At 35.2% G+C, this 20,028-nt stretch overlaps 1 protein-coding gene and 1 non-coding gene across 2 annotated transcripts; both read left to right on the top strand.

Annotated features, from left to right (window-relative positions):
- The first annotated feature begins 1,571 nt into the window (after window positions 1–1,571).
- On the top strand, window positions 1,572–13,096 carry LOC112516609. The gene is made up of 11 exons (XM_025123750.1): window positions 1,572–2,034; window positions 5,081–5,409; window positions 5,872–5,949; window positions 6,129–6,231; window positions 7,106–7,194; window positions 7,828–7,939; window positions 9,196–9,249; window positions 9,329–9,377; window positions 11,053–11,153; window positions 11,691–11,809; window positions 12,610–13,096. The coding sequence occupies exons 1-11, from the start codon at window positions 1,591–1,593 to the stop codon at window positions 12,959–12,961; spliced, it is 1,830 nt and encodes a 609-aa protein (XP_024979518.1). The 5' UTR covers window positions 1,572–1,590; the 3' UTR covers window positions 12,962–13,096.
- A 526-nt stretch (window positions 13,097–13,622) lies between these two features.
- Window positions 13,623–13,695, top strand: TRNAR-UCU. Its single transcript has one exon. It is a non-coding gene; the product is annotated as a tRNA-Arg (tRNA).
- The last annotated feature ends 6,333 nt before the right edge of the window (window positions 13,696–20,028 follow it).

Raw genomic sequence — 20,028 nt, 5'->3', positions numbered from 1 at the left:
CCCTACCCCGAAAGCTTGTATGCACCCCTGTCTCTATGTTCCATATTTTGTAACACCATAGGTCCCTGTCACTAACTCCGTTTAATAACTTCCGTCAACTCAGGGGTAGTTTGGTCTTTGTATCCATTTTTTTGTCTTTGTTCCGTTAAAAATAAATAAATAACAATATGATATATGTATATACACCATCACCATCACCATCACCAACCAGATGTTTTTTGGAAAAGAAATGTAGGATTCTTCATTCATAGACCCATAACAGATATTTAAGAGATCCCTTAATTTCAAGAACACAGTCATAATTCTAGAAGGAAAAAAAATCCATTAACGATGAACATGCAACATACAAGATCATAATCACTATCTACATACAATCACAAAAACTAGACATAAACAATAACTTTTGTATAAATTCATTCAAAAAGAAGGGTAATAAGAGATCTTCATCATTGGATCAATCCTAATGAAAGATCAACACTAATGAGATGCATGGAAATGCATCCGATCAATACTCTTATCAAGCGTGATTCATGGGATGGGGTGAGATTAGGAATGGCAACGGGCTGGGTTTGGGCCAGTTATTGGTATCCATGTTCCCGAATCCGATAACTAAAACCGTCCCGATCCCCGTCGAGGATCTTATCGGGGATCCCCACGGTTTCACCGATCCCCGTTGGGGAACCTGTTAAGGGTAAAAATCCTCCTCTTCCCGTTGGTTTCCCTGTTCGCCGTTGGTTATATCCGAACCCGAAACCCGAACCAATATGAAATTAATTACAATATGTTAATTTTCCTAACTAAAAGTAAATTACAATTTTTCTAAAGATGTAAATCTAAATATCTCAAACATAATCAAACCAATTACAAACAACATCTTATATTACATTGTAAAAGTAAACAAAAATTCAAACATTATACAACTAACATCACGATTTCATGATAATAAACTAGATTTTTTTCGTTAGCCTTATTTGGAGTGTTGAACTAAAGTGGATAAAAATATTTTAAATTTTAATGTTGGTATATTCTTATAATGATGTATGTATGCATGTATATAAATTAAAATAAATATATACACATATCGAGCCAGGCCGGGCTGGTGATCACCGCCCCTGCCCCCGTCTCCGTCCCCGAATATGTCCCGATCCCCATCCCGTCCCCGATAAGATGTCTCCGAACCCGATCCAAAAGTTTTGGTTTTCGGTTTTCACCATCAGTTTCGTTTTTTTTTTTACCATCTCTAGGAGAAATTTACAGCAACCAATGGTCCAGATCCCTTTACACGCTTCTCAGCTCAACTTCTATTCTTACATGATCCTTCGTCTTCTTCAATAATATATAATCTAATTTATTTATTTATGTTTGAAGTCAAAACATGAACTCATTTGACCATCAAAAAGTCAAAACCAAAAAAGGAAAACTGGTTTATGGTAAGTTGGACTACCCCACTAAAACTTAAAGGGGGTAGTTTTCAAAATACAAGATCTTGAAGGGGCGTACAGTAATTTAGTGAAAGTATAAACATCTGCTCCGAAGTCGGCCGTCAATTTCTCTGCCTGGAAATCAGACCAGAGGTTTCTAAACCAACAAATGGGGGAAAATTCCAATAAAACGGATAAGAAGAAGAAGAAGAGATACTTGGAAGACTCCGTCTCATCTTCATCCCCGTCATCGTCATCTTCTCCAAATTCTTCTTCTGAAAGCGATGACGAATCTTCCTCGAGGCGGCACAAAAGCAGACGGAGGCATCGGCGGAGCAGCGAAAGAGGGAGTTCAAGGAGGGAGAAAGAGAAGAGGAGAGAGAGGCGGAAGAAAAAGAAAAGAGAGAGAAGTGATAAAGATAGAAAGAAAGGGAGCAGTAGACGGAGATCAAATCGAGAGGGTAAAAGGAAGGTTTCGGATTCAGATACGGAGTCGGAGGAGAAGGGATATGGATTTTCTGATGGTGATAGTAATTTGCCTAGGAGTGATCCTGTAGACGTGGTGAAGTATATATTGAAAGAGTTCCCTGCTGTAGCTGATGATTTGGAACAGGTGCTATCCCTATTCGTGACTGTATGTTTGCATTCTTTTTGTGTTACTAACGGAAATACTGAATCTAGGTCAAGGAAATACGTTTTTTGGTATTTTATAGGATTTCCGCTAACAATCTGGAATGATGTTAGCCATTGTACAAGGTGATGCTGTTATGTTTAATCCCTCTTCTCCTAATAAGAGTTGCATGTTACTGAACTTCAAATGGGTTGCTTTCTAATTCCAAAACGGACATGGATTTTACAATAAACTTTATGACAAGTATTACAAATATATTTGTTATTGGTATTTATCATATAACAACACCCAAAACAGTTTTGCATTTGGGAAGTATCAGATCTAACATCAGAAATTGACAAGTAGCTCGGTGAATAAAACCAGGAGTACATAATTTTCAATTTCTGCTATAACTAAATGGAATTCATGTAAATTAGAGAATACAATTGGTTGTAGAAGGTTGTACTGCTGAGTGGTACTCTCTTTGTTGAATTAATTTACAGTACAGTTCTAGCAAGAAAGCCCCTATTGGTAAACTTGTTGCCTCCTCAAACATTGTTGAATAATATGCAAACAGGGTCTTTGACTATGAATTTTGTAGCATGTAGGAGAAATATGCTTGACTTCTTAATGATTTGGTGATCCCGGTTTAGTATTGGCATTGAAGATTTGAAGTGTTGCTTTTTTGGCTATCTGACCCATAACTTTTATATGAATGCCGAGATGGTTTAGATCTTATTTAGTGTCCGGATACTGAAATCAAGTGAGGCTTGGATGTCATAATTGATTTGTAGCAAACGACAGAGGGTGATTAAGAGGTTGGTTGTGATATAGGAAACTCTAAGAAGGCAATTTGGATGAGGAATCATCTTTCCAAGTTGGTCTTTAGCAGTGGGCTTCTTCAATTGAACATGTTCTATAAAATTTAGATCCATTTGATATTACCTCCAAAACATCCTCTTACTGCATCTAGATAATCAGAACAATGACAATCTTGAACTATAACAACAATTTTCTGGAGAGAAGATTTTTTTATTTTCATGTATGGTTTGGTGTGCAAGGAAATCTTTTACTTGTTTATCTTGTGGCTATGACACAGATTCATCTAAAGGTTCTATATTCTGTCATAACTAAATTTTGTTATGCTATAATGCCTTCTAATTATAACCCATTTGTCCCAAAAAATGCAACACTTCCTATTTTTGGTTGTCCCAAAAATGAGCAACTTTTTGGTGGTAAAGAACCTTTTGCAGATGTACCTTGTACCTATATGTCAATTAGCAATTGTGAAAAGATATTGGTGAGAATGATTGTCATCCACAAGTTTCCTTAAGTTTGTCTTCTTAAGGGGTATCTTTAGCATTTGATCATTTGTCAAAAACTTCTAATGAGCTATGTGCCAAGTCAAGTATTGCGTTTTTTGGAATGGAGGCTATACTTCTTAACTTCTAGTGTATATCAATGCAAGGTTTTAAAGAACAGAAACAAGCCTCGAGGCATTTTTCCCTTAGGTACGTGAGGCGTAAGCCCAAGAAAATTCATAAATCCATAACACATAAAAGGACATATTATATACTATACATTAAACCAAATTGTACATAAAAACAGGATATGTACATAAAAACAGCATATATACATAACAAAAACAAAATATGAACATAAAAATATACCGTATACATAAAAACAGAATACGTACATAAATCAGAATATATATATATATATATATATATATATATCAAAGATTATACAAAAAAAGCTTAACACATAAAAGAACATGCAGATTCTTACAGAACATATAAATATTGATACTATATAAAAATATGCAGAAACTGAAATATGCTTACAGAAGAAAAGAGAAATTGCTTACAAGTAGTGAAGGTACAAGCCTAGAACTAGCAGTTACAACCGTACAAGCCATTGGAGAGACAAGAAGTAATACAGAAGAGAGAGCCAGAGAGGAGAAGAAGTCGACAATAGTATAAAGCATTGCTTTGTTGATCGGTTGACTTTTGGGAGAAGTTCTATGTTTAATTTATTGGCAAAAGAAAAGAAATTGGGCTACATAGAAAAGAGGCCAATGAGCTTCCTTATAATATTACGGTTTTTTAATTATTAGTTATTTCCTTAAATAAAAAAGGGTGAGATTTTCTATCGGGGAAGAAAACTCACGCCTTGGTACCGCTACCGCTTCAACGCCTGCCTCACCCCCCCAACGCCCGCCTCACACCACCAAGGCGCACGTCCCTACTGGATATCTTGAGGCGGCGTCTCATGTTCGTTTTTGGACCAAACCGCCCTGAGGCGCGCCTCATGGCGTACGCCTCTGGCTTTTTGTAAGACCATGTATCAATGTACTCTAAAGGGAAGAATAAAAATATTGTTGACTGATGATACCTATTTTCTCATTGATGAGTAAGTTACGGTAAAAAAAAGAAACATGAATTATTTTAAGAAACCATCTTTAACAGGTTTCAAGAAATGTATCAAGTGGGTGTCATTGGAAAAAATGGAGATGTGACTTGTTTTCAAGAAATCATCCGAAAGCTATTTTTTGTCATCAGAAAACCAACTATAAATTGTATCAAGCGGGTGTAGATCCACATGTCCGTTGTGTACCTCTTTAAGTTTTCTGTTTCATCATACATAGGAATACAATTAGTGTCAGTCTGCAACATGCTTGATGCTTGAATATTAGAACTCTGCAACATGCTTGAATGTTTCAAGCATTCTTATGAATGTTGTATCTTCTTCCTAGTAGTGAGTAAATTGATGTTAAATACAATATTGGATACTCTTAATGTTAAGCTGTGGACGATATGCTGTGAGCTCAGTCAAAGAGAAATGACAGTCTGTATGAATGCTCCCATATTATCCGACACTGGACTACACAAACATAAAGCCTTCTCAGGGATTATAAAGTGGTCAACCGGCTATCCATGTTCTTATTTTGATTTATTGGTTTTTTTCATGGTAATATATTCAATAATGTATATTATTAAAAAAAATGAATAGGTTTTGGCAAATTTACTGAACCGTTGATTTTCCGCAGCTTCTGCGCATGATTGATGATGGACAAGCCGTTGATATATCTGGTCTATCTGAGAAGTCCTTAGTACAGTATTTGCGAAAGCTATTCTTGTCCTTGAGCCTCAATGAAAATGGTCGTTTAGTCTTTCTGTTGCCTTCTGATGTTCGTCCAACTCTCGAGGTTGTTGGAGCTGTTATACGCCCTAAACTGGAAACTCAAGGTCCGCTTATTGATAATCATGATCAGCATAATGATTTATCAGCTGAACAACCAAATGAGGAACACGTACCTGCTGATGGTGGCTCAAAGCTTCCATGTGCACAAGAAGATGTTGCAGCTCCTAGCAAGAGGTAAGGCAGACAAACTTTTGTTGATAGAGAGGAAGATATGTTTAGAGTTATTAGCTTAGTGCAAAAAAAATTAACATAAGAAACCTCTGATGAGTTCAGTGTCATCATTTTAAGTGATTTTATCTTGAATTTATGCTTAAATGGCACTATCTGCAATTATATTGATCTATTACCCTTCTGTACTGCAAAACGTTTGGTTCTTAGCTTTGGATTAGTATAACATCTACCTTGTAGTTAGTGTTTACTGTTCTGATCAAGCTGTTTAGTTTCTCTAAAGCTTATTGAAGAAGCTTTTGGGAGAAACTGAATTAATAATCAACAATGAAATGTATTCATTAGGATTTCTAATGTGCTATTAGTTCTTGCCAACAGGATTGTGAAAGTATTTTGTGTTTATCTTTATCAGTATCTTGTGGTTACTTTCATTCTTCTGGTTCATGCAAATCTGTTTTGAGTTTTCAGGGTTATTGGACCTGCAATGCCATCTGCTGAATTGCTTGCTGCAGCAGCTAAATTAACCGAAGCAGAGGCTGAGTTAAGGTATTGGAATTTCTTTGTCCAGAAGCTTTTGTGTGGTCACAGCTGTTATCTAATACAATGCCTCCTCATTTCTTGATCCATGAACAAATAGAGGCAGATGAATATATCTCTTTCCTTGACATTACTTTCTTAAATATAGTTTCAGTGCTGCTATTCTAACACATCTTATATAAATGTAGGGAGGCTGAAGTTGGTGAAGACGATGTTCTATTTATTGGACCTCCACCTCCTGCTGTGGTCCATGAGGCTGCATCTGCCAATGATGCAGAGCGTTTTGAGGAGGTCTCCATTTACTTTTCTTTTTAATGTTGTTTTTCAGAACTACTTTTCACTAGGTTTCAACTCTCAAAAACAATCTGTTAATAAACTTTCATACCTATCAACCCCACCTACCCTTTGTATTGAAATGATGAGTTTTTAACTCAACAGAAAATGATGAGTAGAATTTTGTGCATCCCGGTTTTCACTTCATCTTCCCTTTAAATCTCTTAACTTTTTATATATTTCTCAAAGTTGTACTTCCATTTTTGTATGTCTTGATCTGGGGTTTTCAAAAACTTTCTGGTGCTTTACATGTTGTGCATGCAACCATTGACAGGAAAGTATTGAATATTTTGATGACGAAATGGTTAATTCTTGATAAGCGCCATGAAAGTATGAGAATCAGACACCATATTGGTCTGTATTGCTTCTTCCTTTAAAATTTAAGGCAATCATTAGCCTGAAAGAGACCTTAAGCATTTTAGTGACTGGTGTATTATTCTCGCAGGAGTTCTTCTGTTTATTAATTTATACCCCCGTGTTCCGTGAAAGTTGCAACAAATGAATTGACTTATAGTATGATTGAAGTGTTTGACTATTAGTCAGATGTCTAGATAGCTTTCTATAATAACTGAACAGGTGAATCTTGTGGACGAAAAATAATTGGTAATGATGGAAATGAGTGAATAAGTAACTTTAGCTTGAAACTTTGCCAAAAAGGAAATAATTGCTATTAATATAGGATATCTGGAAGTTTCAATTATTGCATATCATGGAATTGATGGATTATGAATTTGTTCATGTTTTATGTTCTAGACCATATGTATATAACTTATGTTGATGTGTATATATATATGACATTAGCTTATTAACTTTGTAACTTTTATGTGATCAGGTCACAAGAATTATGGGAGCAGAGATTGATAATCCATATGATATTGTTGGTGTCAATAGGAATATGCAAGCTGACAACATTAAGAAAAGGCAAGCCGTATTTACAATTTACTGCTCTTTTAGATTTTTATTATCTATGTTATGCATCTTACTTTGATGGTTTACAACTATCTCTACCAGAGTTCGTTTGGTAGCCACTTGAAGCAATGTTAAGGACAAATGAATTTTGGTTTCTGTGGCCACAGTCAAATTGAATGACTTATGATAATATGACTAGATGGCATAATTTGTTGAACAGGATTAGGTCTACATGACTACATCATACTCATTTACATGATTCCTTAAGAGGTCCGATACTCATTGAGGATAAACGGTGAAATTTATATTGATGAAATGCATCTCTTCATGTGTATTGTGTTGTAGTCATGGCCTTGAGTGATACCTTTACTTTCTGTATAACATGTTCTAGTTTGTTTCTCTATAATTGGTTACCTTTTTGCACTAATTGATTTTATAGGTTTGTTCTTATTGCAGCAAGCATGCTGCTCATTGATCTCCCTGAGCATAAACTCATCTCTTGTTAGCAATTTGAATAATGCTTCTAAGATAATATGCATATATTAGTCAATTGATAGTAACGACATATATGGTTCCTGCACTGATTTCTAGCAATTATATTATTCAATATATGTTTAACTACCTGTTATATTTATGTGCTTTCAGATATTGGAAGCTGTCTCTTATGGTTCACCCTGACAAATGCCCTCATCCAGAAGCCCATCAAGCATTCATTAAGTTGAATAAAGCTTTCAAGGATTTACAAGATCCTGTCAAGGTTTGTATTATGCACTGTCAACACTTGCCATGATATCTTGAAAAGCTTTTATATGCTTTTATTTTGAGTTGCAGAAAGCTTCCTTAATTGACTGTATGTTATTGTCAGTAAAGCTCAGCGGCTAATAATTGAAAATTTAGTATTCATATTTTTGTTTTCAACTGTTTGTATTCTCCTGCCTGACATATATGCTTGCATTTAGAATTGCTTTTCCTATGAATTAGGGTCAAGTTTTGGTGGATGACCAATAACAATACTATTTCATAAGAAGTAGAACTTTCTTTTGTTGGGATTTAGATCAATGTCCTTGTGGATGATTTATACTTTTCAGCAAAAGACCCTAACTTGGTTGTTAGTATATGCGTGCATTCGGAGGAAGAATTGACATGAACCAATATTAAGCAAGACACAGATGCTCTCATTTGGTTTGTTTTAATTCGTTTATTATATGAGGCATGATCATTGAACAATTGCAACAAGAGGTTAAGTCTGATCTTTCTTTATTTTTTGTGTAGTTATCATCTTTTTTTTCCTTTGGGTGTAAGCCGTAATGCCCCTGCTTGGGTGTCACGTGTTTATTAGGATCGTGTAATTCTTTTCCAGGATGATTTCTATTCACATGTTTTTTGAACTTCTTTTTGAGGTATAAGTTCTTTGTTTAGATTGTTCATCTGTTATGAACTGAATCGTTTGCACAATTGAAATGGAAACCAAATGATAAGGACACTGTCAAATGCTTCAATTAACAACGAAAACAAAGAACAAACTAGCATTCGACCCAAATAGAACCCACTAATTTTCTGCCTCCTCACACTCCTCGCATCCTCCCTATTTATACTAAAAGTTATTCTAAGGAGTACTCAAAATACCCTCTTTTAACTATTCTAGAATATTACTAAGGAATGGGCTTGGGCCTCTAGATGGGTGCATGACATCATCATAATTTTGTATTGGTTTTCTGGCTCCTGCTTCTGCTCGATTGATTGTATTTATTAAAGAGTGGCTTGTTAAACATGCATCACTTAATTTTTGAGTGACATTTGTTTGACAGTCTGATACAAAATTTTGTGATATATTATAGATCCAAGCATATTACACTTTGCTTTTTTTGTTTGCCTTTTGGTTCTTCTAATTTGTTGCTCTTCAGAGGCTGGTACCGTTGGTTCTTTCTTCATGTGTTGACACTGAATATTATATACTTGTGAACGCTTGTTGAGTTAGCGATCTTAGTTTTCTTACCACGTTCTCTATTTTAGCGAAAAGCAATGGATGATAAAATTGACGAGAAGGAGGAAAAGGAAAGATTTAAGGTACATGTCTACCTGGATTTTAGCAGAATAGTAATAGTTCTTTGTTATGAAATCTAATTTTGTTGCTTTCCTTTTGTAGTTGGAGTTGAAAGCTATGCGTGAAGCTGCACAATGGAGGCGTTTGCAAGGTGAGTTCTTTTTTCTCACTCTCTACTCTAGAGCAATGTAAAGGACTAGATATGATCATGTGACTCACATCCTACCTGCATGACACTGACACAACTGTGTAAAATGATTTATTGAATGAACTTGCTTATCATTATCTTAATGTCTAATGGAATATATATGTTCTAGACCCAAGAAAGTGTAAAAACAAACAAATGTGATTTAAATAATTAGAAGGTTCGCCAGCAATTCAGGTGCTGCTGATGAGCATAGCTTGCCATCCTGTGTGCCTTGCTCGCCAAAAACTAAATGGCATGATCATGCTATATTTTATCATTTTATGTTTACAAATAGCTTAGTTGCAGTTACCTTGAATCACAAAAAACTAAATAATTGAGACACTATGCCAACAACGTTGACATAAACGGAAACTGCCCCCTTTTTAAATTTTTCTTGGTAGTCCTCATTCATGTCCAATGACAATCCTTGCATTATGCTTTTAATTTTTTTTGTTGTGCAAGACAACTCTTTTCTAGTTGCATTTGCACTTTGGTGTTATTGTGGATGTAATTGTTGCTATGGGCAATGTGATTGGTGTTCATGTTCCATGTTTGCATCTTCGTTTTGCTACTTCCGTACATATGCTTTTTTCTCCACATATTTTTATATGGGGTTTTGTTTGTATTGTGAGTGTTGAGATTAGGGCTCCCACACCTGGAACATACAACTTAAGTAACATCTAAATATGATTTTGGTGAAGTCTTTATGCCAATTTGTTACAAGTTGGAACGCACCATATGTTGAATATGGGGTAGGTTCTCCATGCCACCTAAAAGATATGTTGTTAGAGTTTGGAAATAGAATATCAAAATACTTGGATAATTCAAGGATCGTGTATAAAACACTTTCCAAAATCTGTGATTTCGACCCTATAGCCCGGGGTATCACGAAATCAGATTTGGGATAATCCAAGAACAGTGATCTGGATTTCAGGCAAAATCCAAGATCACAAACACATAATTCCTTGCTTGTTTATGTACCTTAAGAGACAAAAATTCGGCAGAGTAACAGTGTGCACTTAGATCGTCACGCTGCATTCATCGAATTCAAATCTTATATAGCCACCAGCGGTTAAGTTGGTTATTTTGGCAGGAGTCGTGTCTGTTCCCAACAGACGCGACGGTTCGAGTGTTTTGATCCATTTCTTACATACGCCGGAGGACCACCTCAGTCCTCGGCTGCTGATGGAATATGACTTTTTGCAAATGTAGCCTTGGTTTCAGACTTCCATTCATTGGGAACTGGCACCACCTAAATATGACTTGCAGTGATCAAGATAGAAGTATCTGGACCTCCTTTGCTCTTGATAACCTCCAGCAATGTCACCCAACCTGAATACTTGAATAGTTGAATTGCAGAAGTAAAAGGGTCGGTGTTGGATGTTTAGGAAATACTTCCAAGGATTCGTGCCTCTTTAAGTATAGCTTGAAAGTTCCGTGTGTTAATTATGCTGTACATATGGTAGGCTTGGATCTTAGGGAAGACGGAGTCTCAAGTATTTCACGTGTTGATTTCAATTATTACAGAAATACTACATGTTTTGAAGTTTCAGTCCTTTTTAATGTTTGAAAGTTCAGTATAACTGGAGTAGCTGATCTCCATCAATTATAAGATTACAAAACTGTTTCTTTCTGGCAGGTATTTCTATGGAGGGTGATGACGCACTCTTAGCAGACATGGACGTAAAAGAGGAACGAAGAAGAGATGAATGGATGACAACACTACCTCCCGAAAGGAAAGTAAGGCTTTATTTAGATGCTTTCGCTGTTCATCTTGTGTGATATGCCTGCCATTTCTTAAAACGGTTTTCCGGGGCTAGGTCATTACAGAATATCATCTTGTTTCCTTTATGGGAGCTGTGGGGGGCCTGGGGGGATGCCACCTGGCTGCTGTAAATTGACCCGTTGACTAGTTTTTAGGTAGGTGCTACTCTACAGATAACTCCCTATTGGACACCCTTATCTGCTATATCATCATGTACTTGTGTAGAACACTAGAACCCAGCTCTCCCAAGGGTTTTGGTTCTAATATGTGGACAAGATTAATCATGAAGTCGAAAGTGGCACTAAAACATCTTGATTCTTGAGATTTTTTGCGATTCAACTCAAGTGAAAAAAGAAAAACTTTTTTTTTTCTGGGCTGCAACTTGGGTCTGAAGGAAAGTAGTAGCTTTAGGCTACTTTTCATGGGAAAACAGCTAGTTCTCAGTATTGTTTCTTATTATACCTTTTCTGATGTCAATCTGTTTGCTGCTTTTTTGACTCTTTTCTCCTTAGCCTGGTGTGGCAACACAGCAATCAACAAAAAGTTTTAGCAGAACTTCGAGAGAAGGGCGGGGTGATACCAGTGCTTGGACTGATACCCCTTCAGATAGAGCCCAGAAGGCAAAAATGAAGTATGTCAGCTCTTTACTTTACACTCTACAATCTTCCACCATATCTGAATAATACCTAAAATATCCTTCTTTACTTTATTCAACTCGGTTAAGAGATTATCAGGGTCACAAACCCCAATTACCAGTTGCACGATTTTTTTTTTTTTTTATTAACTTGGATATTCAACCCACTATGCGAGCCGAATAATCTCAGGGCGACCACCTGCTTTGCAGATAGCCCGGAGTCACCGCATTTGAACCTCCGTGGCCATAAGGGGATTTTTATTCCTACTTGGATTTGAACCTGGGACCTCCTGGTACTTTTAACCTTTGGAGCCAAGCTCAAACCAATCAGGCACCACCCTTGTGGTTCAGTGCACCATTTTTTTGTATCTTTGTTTATTATAAGCCACATTTGCTAGTATCTGTAGAACTACAGAAGTGAAAACTCCCATGCAAGTACTGCTAGTTATATAAAGGATACAAGTCAGTGTGGCTTTCATGTTTGGCAACTATAAGCTGGCTTATTTTTTAGTTTATTGAAAAAGCTCCTTTCCTAAAATCATAAACTAGCTTATAAGCTAGCTTTTTGATAAGCTCTAGGAGGTTTTTTTTGTCACTTATTGTCAATCATGCTCTTATGTTAAGAGTTGAATAATTTTAACATGTCATTTTTATTGAACGTAATTAGTTTATTAGCCAAACATAGCTTTTGTGACCACGTGGGAATAGTTTGATACGATGCAACAACATCTTCATGAATTTGAACCGATAGTTTAGCATAGGGATTTGTAAAATTTGTATCTTGTGTCGCTTGGCAGTTACTTGGAGGCATATAACGTAGCTGCAGCACTTGCTGCTGATGACCTAGAGAAGAAAACAAGTAATAATGATGATGCGGAAATGGTGGACAAGTACAACAAAGCGAAAAGGTCAAAATCATTGGTGGAAAAGCATCAAGAGGCAAGTCGGGTTCGGTCGAAGAAGAAGTCAAAAGTAGAAGGGCAGGAAAAACAGAAACAAGAATGGGAGGGAGATCATCCATGGAAACCTTGGGATCGAGAGAAAGATTTGACGGCAGGACGACAAAAAGTGAAACTGGATGCCGAGAATATGGCACAAGGACTCACTTCTAGGTTTTCTTCGGGCTCGTTTCAAAGAAATTTCCTTTAGTTTAGATGATTTCGGGTTGTGCTACAAGAACACTAATCTTTCTTCTGTTTTAATTTCAGAAAAATGGAAAGATGTATTTCCGAATAATTAAACTTTAATTTCGAGACGTATAAAAGTTGGTTTGTGATTTGAAAATATATAAACTTCATTTTAAAAGCAAATTGGTGGATGCATTTCTAGGGCTGTAAACGAACCGAACGAACACGCACAGAGGCTTGTTCATGTTCGTTCGTTTAACTTAACCGAACAAATGAACAAACACGAACGAAAATCTTTGTGTTCGTGTTCGTTTATGTTTGTTCGTTAACATGCTAAAAGAACGAACATAAGCGTACGAGCTAAACGAACATAAACAAACGGGCTAAACGAACATAAATAAATATTATTTGAATTCAAAGTAAATAAATAAAAGATTATATATTAAATTTAATATATAAACGAACATAAATGAACGAACGAGACTTTTGTTCATGTTCGTTCATTTATTAAATAAACAAACTTTCCGCCGAATGGTTCACGAATTGTTCGTTTACAGCTCTATCAGTATTTCTTGATTATGGAATCTATTGACAACCAATTACAGGTCACTTTTAAAAATAAATGCATTAAATTTACATAATTTGTAATTTTAAGTATGAGAGTTATAACATGAAACAAAAAAGCGCCCATGGCCTAATGGATAAGGCGTCTGACTTCTAATCAGGCGATTGTGGGTTCGAGTCCCACTGGGCGTGTTTTCTTTTTATAAATATATTTATTTATATTTTTTTAAATTAATAATTTAGTTTTTGTTAACAAGTTTCTGCAAAAGCCTACCGATTAATTATTAAATAATTTTTTTAAATCAAATTGATTAATTTCCTGATCTGGTCTATTTAATTTTTTTTAAACAAATTGATTAACTGATTCATCCATTTGTATCGACGAGTTTGTTTTCAATTATATACTACTTCGATAGGCCGTTTGAATGTCATCCTCAATTTTTTCTTAGGACCATGACATCAATCATGACTCAGGGGCTGTTTCGTTGTTTTTCATTAAAAGGCTGTTTGTTTGTTATTTTTATTAAGCGTTGTATGGATTAAAGATGTCTGTAGAGATCGTATGGATTAGTTGTTCAATTATTGTATTGAATAAACTGTCTAAATTACAACTTTACACTTATTTCGTCAAGATTGCTTCTTCTTTTTCAATTTTACCCACATGTAGATAACAATGGTCCTTCTTCCTTAACAAGGAACACCCATCATCATTAAGTTTAATCCCAGATTCTGTAAAAAAAATCAAAAAAACAGAAAAACCAATTGCAGGCTTAGAAGCCTAAAAAATAAAAATCAAATAAATAAATAAAAACATGTTTCTTCTCTTCTTCGAAGCAACACCAAAAACCCGAAAAATCAAAAGAAATCTACAAGAAGCCCACAAGTTGTATCAGAAAAGAAGATTGAAAAAGTGACAAAACCGTACAACTTTGTATGGGTTACCAGCTGATCAAATAAGTCGTTATTTGTATCATTAAGCCACAACCGAACAACCTTGTATGGCTTACCGAATAAGTCAGATATCCTATATAAGCCCATTAACCCGCGACTCAACAACCCCTAAGTCATGTATAGATACAGTTGGATTTATATATAAAGTTATATGAATATATTAAATAAAATTATTGTTTGTTTGTTATGCTGAATAAACTGTTTGAAAAAAACATTTTTTACTCTTATATTTGTTTTTTTTTATTGATCTCCAAATACCCTTGTATTACAGGTTAAGAAAACCAAACCAGAAGTCATTAAAGTTCAATGCATTCATCTCCAAACATCAGAATCCATACATAAAATATTAAGACATAATTTGATATGTTATAGAACTTATTTCTTGATTAGTATGATGTAATTTTGAGCGACATTTTGTATAATCATGAGCAAACTAAACAACTACTTAGGAAAAACGTCTTCAAAGATCCAAAAAACACAAATGTTGCTTTTGTCTCTTCGACTGCAAGAAGTCTGGATCAGTGTCACTTCCTAATAATTATGACACATATTTTAAAGATTATGAGGATCACAGTGACGATGTCACTAGCGACAGTTGGGCTGATGGTTTATCCATGCAAAGCGTTAGTGACTCTGTCTCTAGTTGCTTCTAATTTTAACAAAGTTGCTAGAAAATGTGGTTCCAAAGGCAAAAGGCAAAGATCACAAGTGAAAAATCCAAAATAATACAAAGCAATGGAAAAGGCATGATGGTAGAAGAACATGACTGCGTGGAAACATCTTCACACCACAAAAATGAGAAGTATCAGCGACTGGAAAATACATCCGTCGCTAAAGGCCTATTCTGTCGTTGATCGATTGTTTATAGTCTGTTGGTTAAAAGCTCGTAGGTAATGCTTTCGGCGCGGATCAACGACGGTATTTTGCGACGGATTAGCGATGGAAAACTTTCTATGACGGATTAGCGACGGAAATCTGTCAGCAACGGTTTTGTTTAGCGATAGATTAGTTAGGGGTATATTTAGTGACAAATATTTCGTCACTAAACCGTCGCAAAAAAATTAGTTTTTTTTAAAATAAAAAATTACATATGATCATTTTTTACATAATCAATTTTTCTAAATATACACATCAATTTTATGAATATACATAATCAATTTTCTAAATATACATCAAATGAGAACCATTAAAACCCAGTATAGTCCATTAAAACCTGTTAGAACGGATGAAAGCTCAATAAAACTCGTTAAAGCCTAATAATATTGAATAACACCTAATAGATCCATTAAAACTCAGTGATATTAAATAAAGCCTAATAGATCCATTAAAACCCATTGATACTGAAAAAAGTCTAATAGATGCATGGCAACCCACTAAGATCCATTACAACTCAACTCACTAAGATCAATTAAAACCCAATATAACCCATTAACGCCCGTTAGAACAAATTAAAACCCAATGATATATACACACACACGTGCACACACACATATCATATACACGTACAACATATATACATGTACACATACATATATACAACACATGCATCATATATATGCGGTTACCAAACAAGATACACACATTATCTATACATTTATATACATGCATAAAAACATATAAGAACACATATACATATATATTATTAAAAACATATATACGGTTAGCAAACTCATGCACACACACATCATTTACATATATATATATATATATATATTATATAATACGGATCGACGAATACATATCAGACATACACGTGTATACAATAACACATACACATGAAAAAATAAAAAATAAAATATTGAATTGCAGCTCAATAGATCCATTACAGTTCACTAAGACTAATTAAAGCCCAATATAACCCAATAAAGCCGAAACAACACACACATATTATCTATACATTCACATATACACATACATTTAAACATAGATACATCATCCGATACACATATCTTCAATAATATATACATAGATCCAGTCGTGGTTAGCAACCAACACACATATATAACCATTGTGTATACATATGATAACACGAGCTAACGAATATATATACATGTTACACATACATGTATACATATGACACATACACATTTGGACATATAACACACATTATTTATACATTCACATATACACATACATTTAAACACATATACAACATATATACATAATCCGATATATGTATCTTCAACACTATAAACATAGATCTAATCGTGGTTAGCAACCAATATATACACATCATATATACATATAACACATATACATGTATATATGACACATACACATGTGTCTATATAACAGATAAAAATGAGAAAATAAGAAAAATAAGTTAATCCCTTGCTAATTAGCGACGGGTGCCACGTGTCCGTGGCTAATCAGTCGCTAACCAGCGAAGGATTTGCAATAGATAGGCCAAAAACCAATTCCGTCGCTAACCAGAGAGGGATTTGCGAGGGATATGCCAAAAACCAATTCTGTCGTTAATCAGTGAGGGATTTGCGATGGATAGGCCAAAAACCAACTCCATCGCAAATCCCTCACTGATTAGCGTAGGATTAGTGAGGGATAAGCCAAAAATCCATTCCCTTGCAAGTCCCTCACTAATTAACAACGTAATTGATTTTTGGCCTATCCCTCGCTGATTAGCAACGAATTTTTTCCGTCGCTGATACTCTATTTTCTAGTAGTGTCATCTCGTCTCCTTCCTATGATCATATGTATGAGGATATGTACAACACGTTAGAAGCCAAAAGATGTACATAAATACAAATAGAAGCTCTCAATGCTCAACTTCAAGACTGTTCTGATAAGTTAAAAGATTTTGACAAAATTCGAAATAAACTTGAAGAGCACAAGATTATCTGTAAATATTCGAATGACAAAAAACACGAAGTTGCACGTCAACTTATTATTAAAAAAGTCGTTAAAAACTAGAACCAAGATTTTGTAGATGACGGAAAAATTATTGACTATGAGATTCTTGATTGTGACTTCAGTGATATTGTTGTACTTTCTCATTACTTTCATTGCGAATAAATTATTGATTTTTATCAAATACTGAATATTTATAGGTAGCGGAGTTGAGAGAGAAGTTAGCAAGGGTAGAGGAGGAGGCGTGGTTGTGGGAGGAACGCCATCGGGCCAAGATGTAGGTACAGAAGAGAAAGGGAGATAGGGAGGCCGAATAGGCTAGACATGCTGCCAGTTAGCCGACCAGATCATGTTATCGGAGCATTTTACTGCGTTTATGCGGCAGTCAATGAACGTTTCCCCCTCCCCCCACCTCCCCCTCCGGGCAGTTAGATTGTTACTTAAATTGTGTGAATTTGAACATTAGATTGTATGGATTTGATATTTTAAATTGTATGAATTTGTTAGTTTGAATTTGTTGTACAATTTCTGTTTCTTATTTTATGGGCATATTTTGTATCATAAATACCGAAATTATGTAATTTTTTTTTAATTATTAAAAATTAGCGACGAATTAGCGACAAAAAATCGTCACTAAAAGTTCTTGGTTCCTCGCGAAGTCGTCGCTAAATGATTCTATCGCTAATCCATCACTAATTAGATCCCTCGTTAATCCATTGCTAAAAGATACCATCGCTAATCCGTCGCTAAAGTGTTATGTCGCCAATATGCTTCCCTCGTTAATTTGTCGGTGATAATGTTCCGTTGCTAAACTATCCGTCGTTGATCTTTTGCTAAATTTCGTCCCTGACCCGTAGTTGATAGCATTACCCATGAGCTTTTGACCCACATATTATCAGCGACGGAATAGGCCTTAATGACAGATTTTTCCGTCGCTGATAGTCCCCAGTTTTGTAATGATCGGATTGGGTTACACTTTTTTTAGGCTGGGCTAGGTTACAATTTGTAACGGGTTGGATTTGGTTACATTTGTAACGAGTTGGGTTGAGATTTCTTCAGACCGCTATAGTCTATAATTGGTTGTGTTTGGTTACACATTGTAACAGATTGGGTTGGATTAAGATTTTTCCAAATCACCGGAGTTTTGTTTGGTTGGGATACACTTTGTAACGGGTTGGGTTGGGTTACACCTTTTAACAGGTTGGATTTGGTTTTTAACAGGTTGAGATTTTTACAAACCGTCATAATTGGGTTAGGTCGGATTGAGATTTTCTCGAACTGTTGTAATTGGGTTGGCTTACACTTTGTAACATGTTAGGTTGGTTTGGAATTCAAAATGTTGTAATCGGGTTGCGTTGGATTACACATTTTAATAGGTTGGTTAGGTTACATTTTATAACGAGTTGGGTTTGGTTTCACTCTTTAAGAGGTTGGGTTGAATTGGGGTTTGTTTTGAACCGCGATAATGGGTTGGGGTGCACATGGTAACATGTCGGGTTGGGTTACAAATTGTTACGGGTTGGGTTGTGTTAAGATTTTTTTCAAATCGTCGTAATTGGGTTGGGTTGGTTTACACTTTTTAATGGGTTGTGTTGGATTGGCTTGCACTTTTTAAGGGGTTGGGATTTTTTCAAACCGCCGTAATTAGGTTTGCTTGGGTTACACTTTTTTAATAGATTGGATTACGTTACACTTTGTAACGGTTGAGCTGGGTTGGGTTACAATTTTTAATAGGATTTTTTTCAAACCTTCGTAATTGGGTTGGGTTGAGCTACACTTTCTAATGGGTCGGGTTGAGTTACACTTTGAAATGGGTTGGTTTCGTTTGGGATTTTTGTTCAAACCGTTATGATCGGGTTAGGTTGGGTTACACTTTTTAATAGGTTGGGTTTGGTTAGACTTTTGGGTTCGGTTACATCTTGTAACAGATTAAGTTGGGAATTTTTTACACCGCCATAACTGGGTTGGGTTACACATTGTAACCGGTTGGGCTGAGTTAAGATATTCTGAAATCATAGTAATTGTGTTATGTTGGGTCACACTTCACTACAGTAAAATTGGTTTTATAGGACGCGTAGATTGTCTAACCAACCTAATAGTATACGTTATAAAACTTACATTTATAGGACGAAACTATAAAGCGTCATATCTAAAAGCGTTATAATAAGTTCACAGTACTCACTTTTAGACGTTTTAACAACCTTTTTTTAGAACGTTTTTAAAATAAAATTTCCTATTAGTTATTTTCTAGAACACTTTTTCAAATAGTGTCCTAAAAAGGTTGCTAAAACACCTAAAAACGTCCTATAAACCTATTGTAACACATTTTAGATAGGACTTTCTTGGTTTGGTACTATAAATTTAAGTTCTATAAAATACTTTTTAAGACGCTTCTACATTTTAGGAGTCCTATAAAATCACTTTTGTTATAGTGTTTTGTTACGGGTTCGGGTTGCGGATGTTTCGTTTGATGGAACGGTTTTGAAGGATACGGATTTCGTGGAAGGATTTAGAAGTGAAGTGATCTTGATTACGAAGGATTTGAAATATTTGGCGTGCTCGTTTTGTAGGAATTGGAATGAAATTGAATTTTATTATTTATAAATAATGACAAAAATAATTAAATTACATTATTATTATTATTATTATTATTATTATTATTATTATTATTATTATTATTATTATTATTATTATTATTATTATTATTAT

This window comes from Cynara cardunculus, assembly GCF_001531365.2.
Source record: "Cynara cardunculus var. scolymus isolate 2C chromosome LG 8, CcrdV1, whole genome shotgun sequence".
NCBI classification, from domain to species: Eukaryota; Viridiplantae; Streptophyta; class Magnoliopsida; order Asterales; family Asteraceae; genus Cynara; species Cynara cardunculus.
This window is presented reverse-complemented; position numbering and strand designations above follow the sequence as displayed.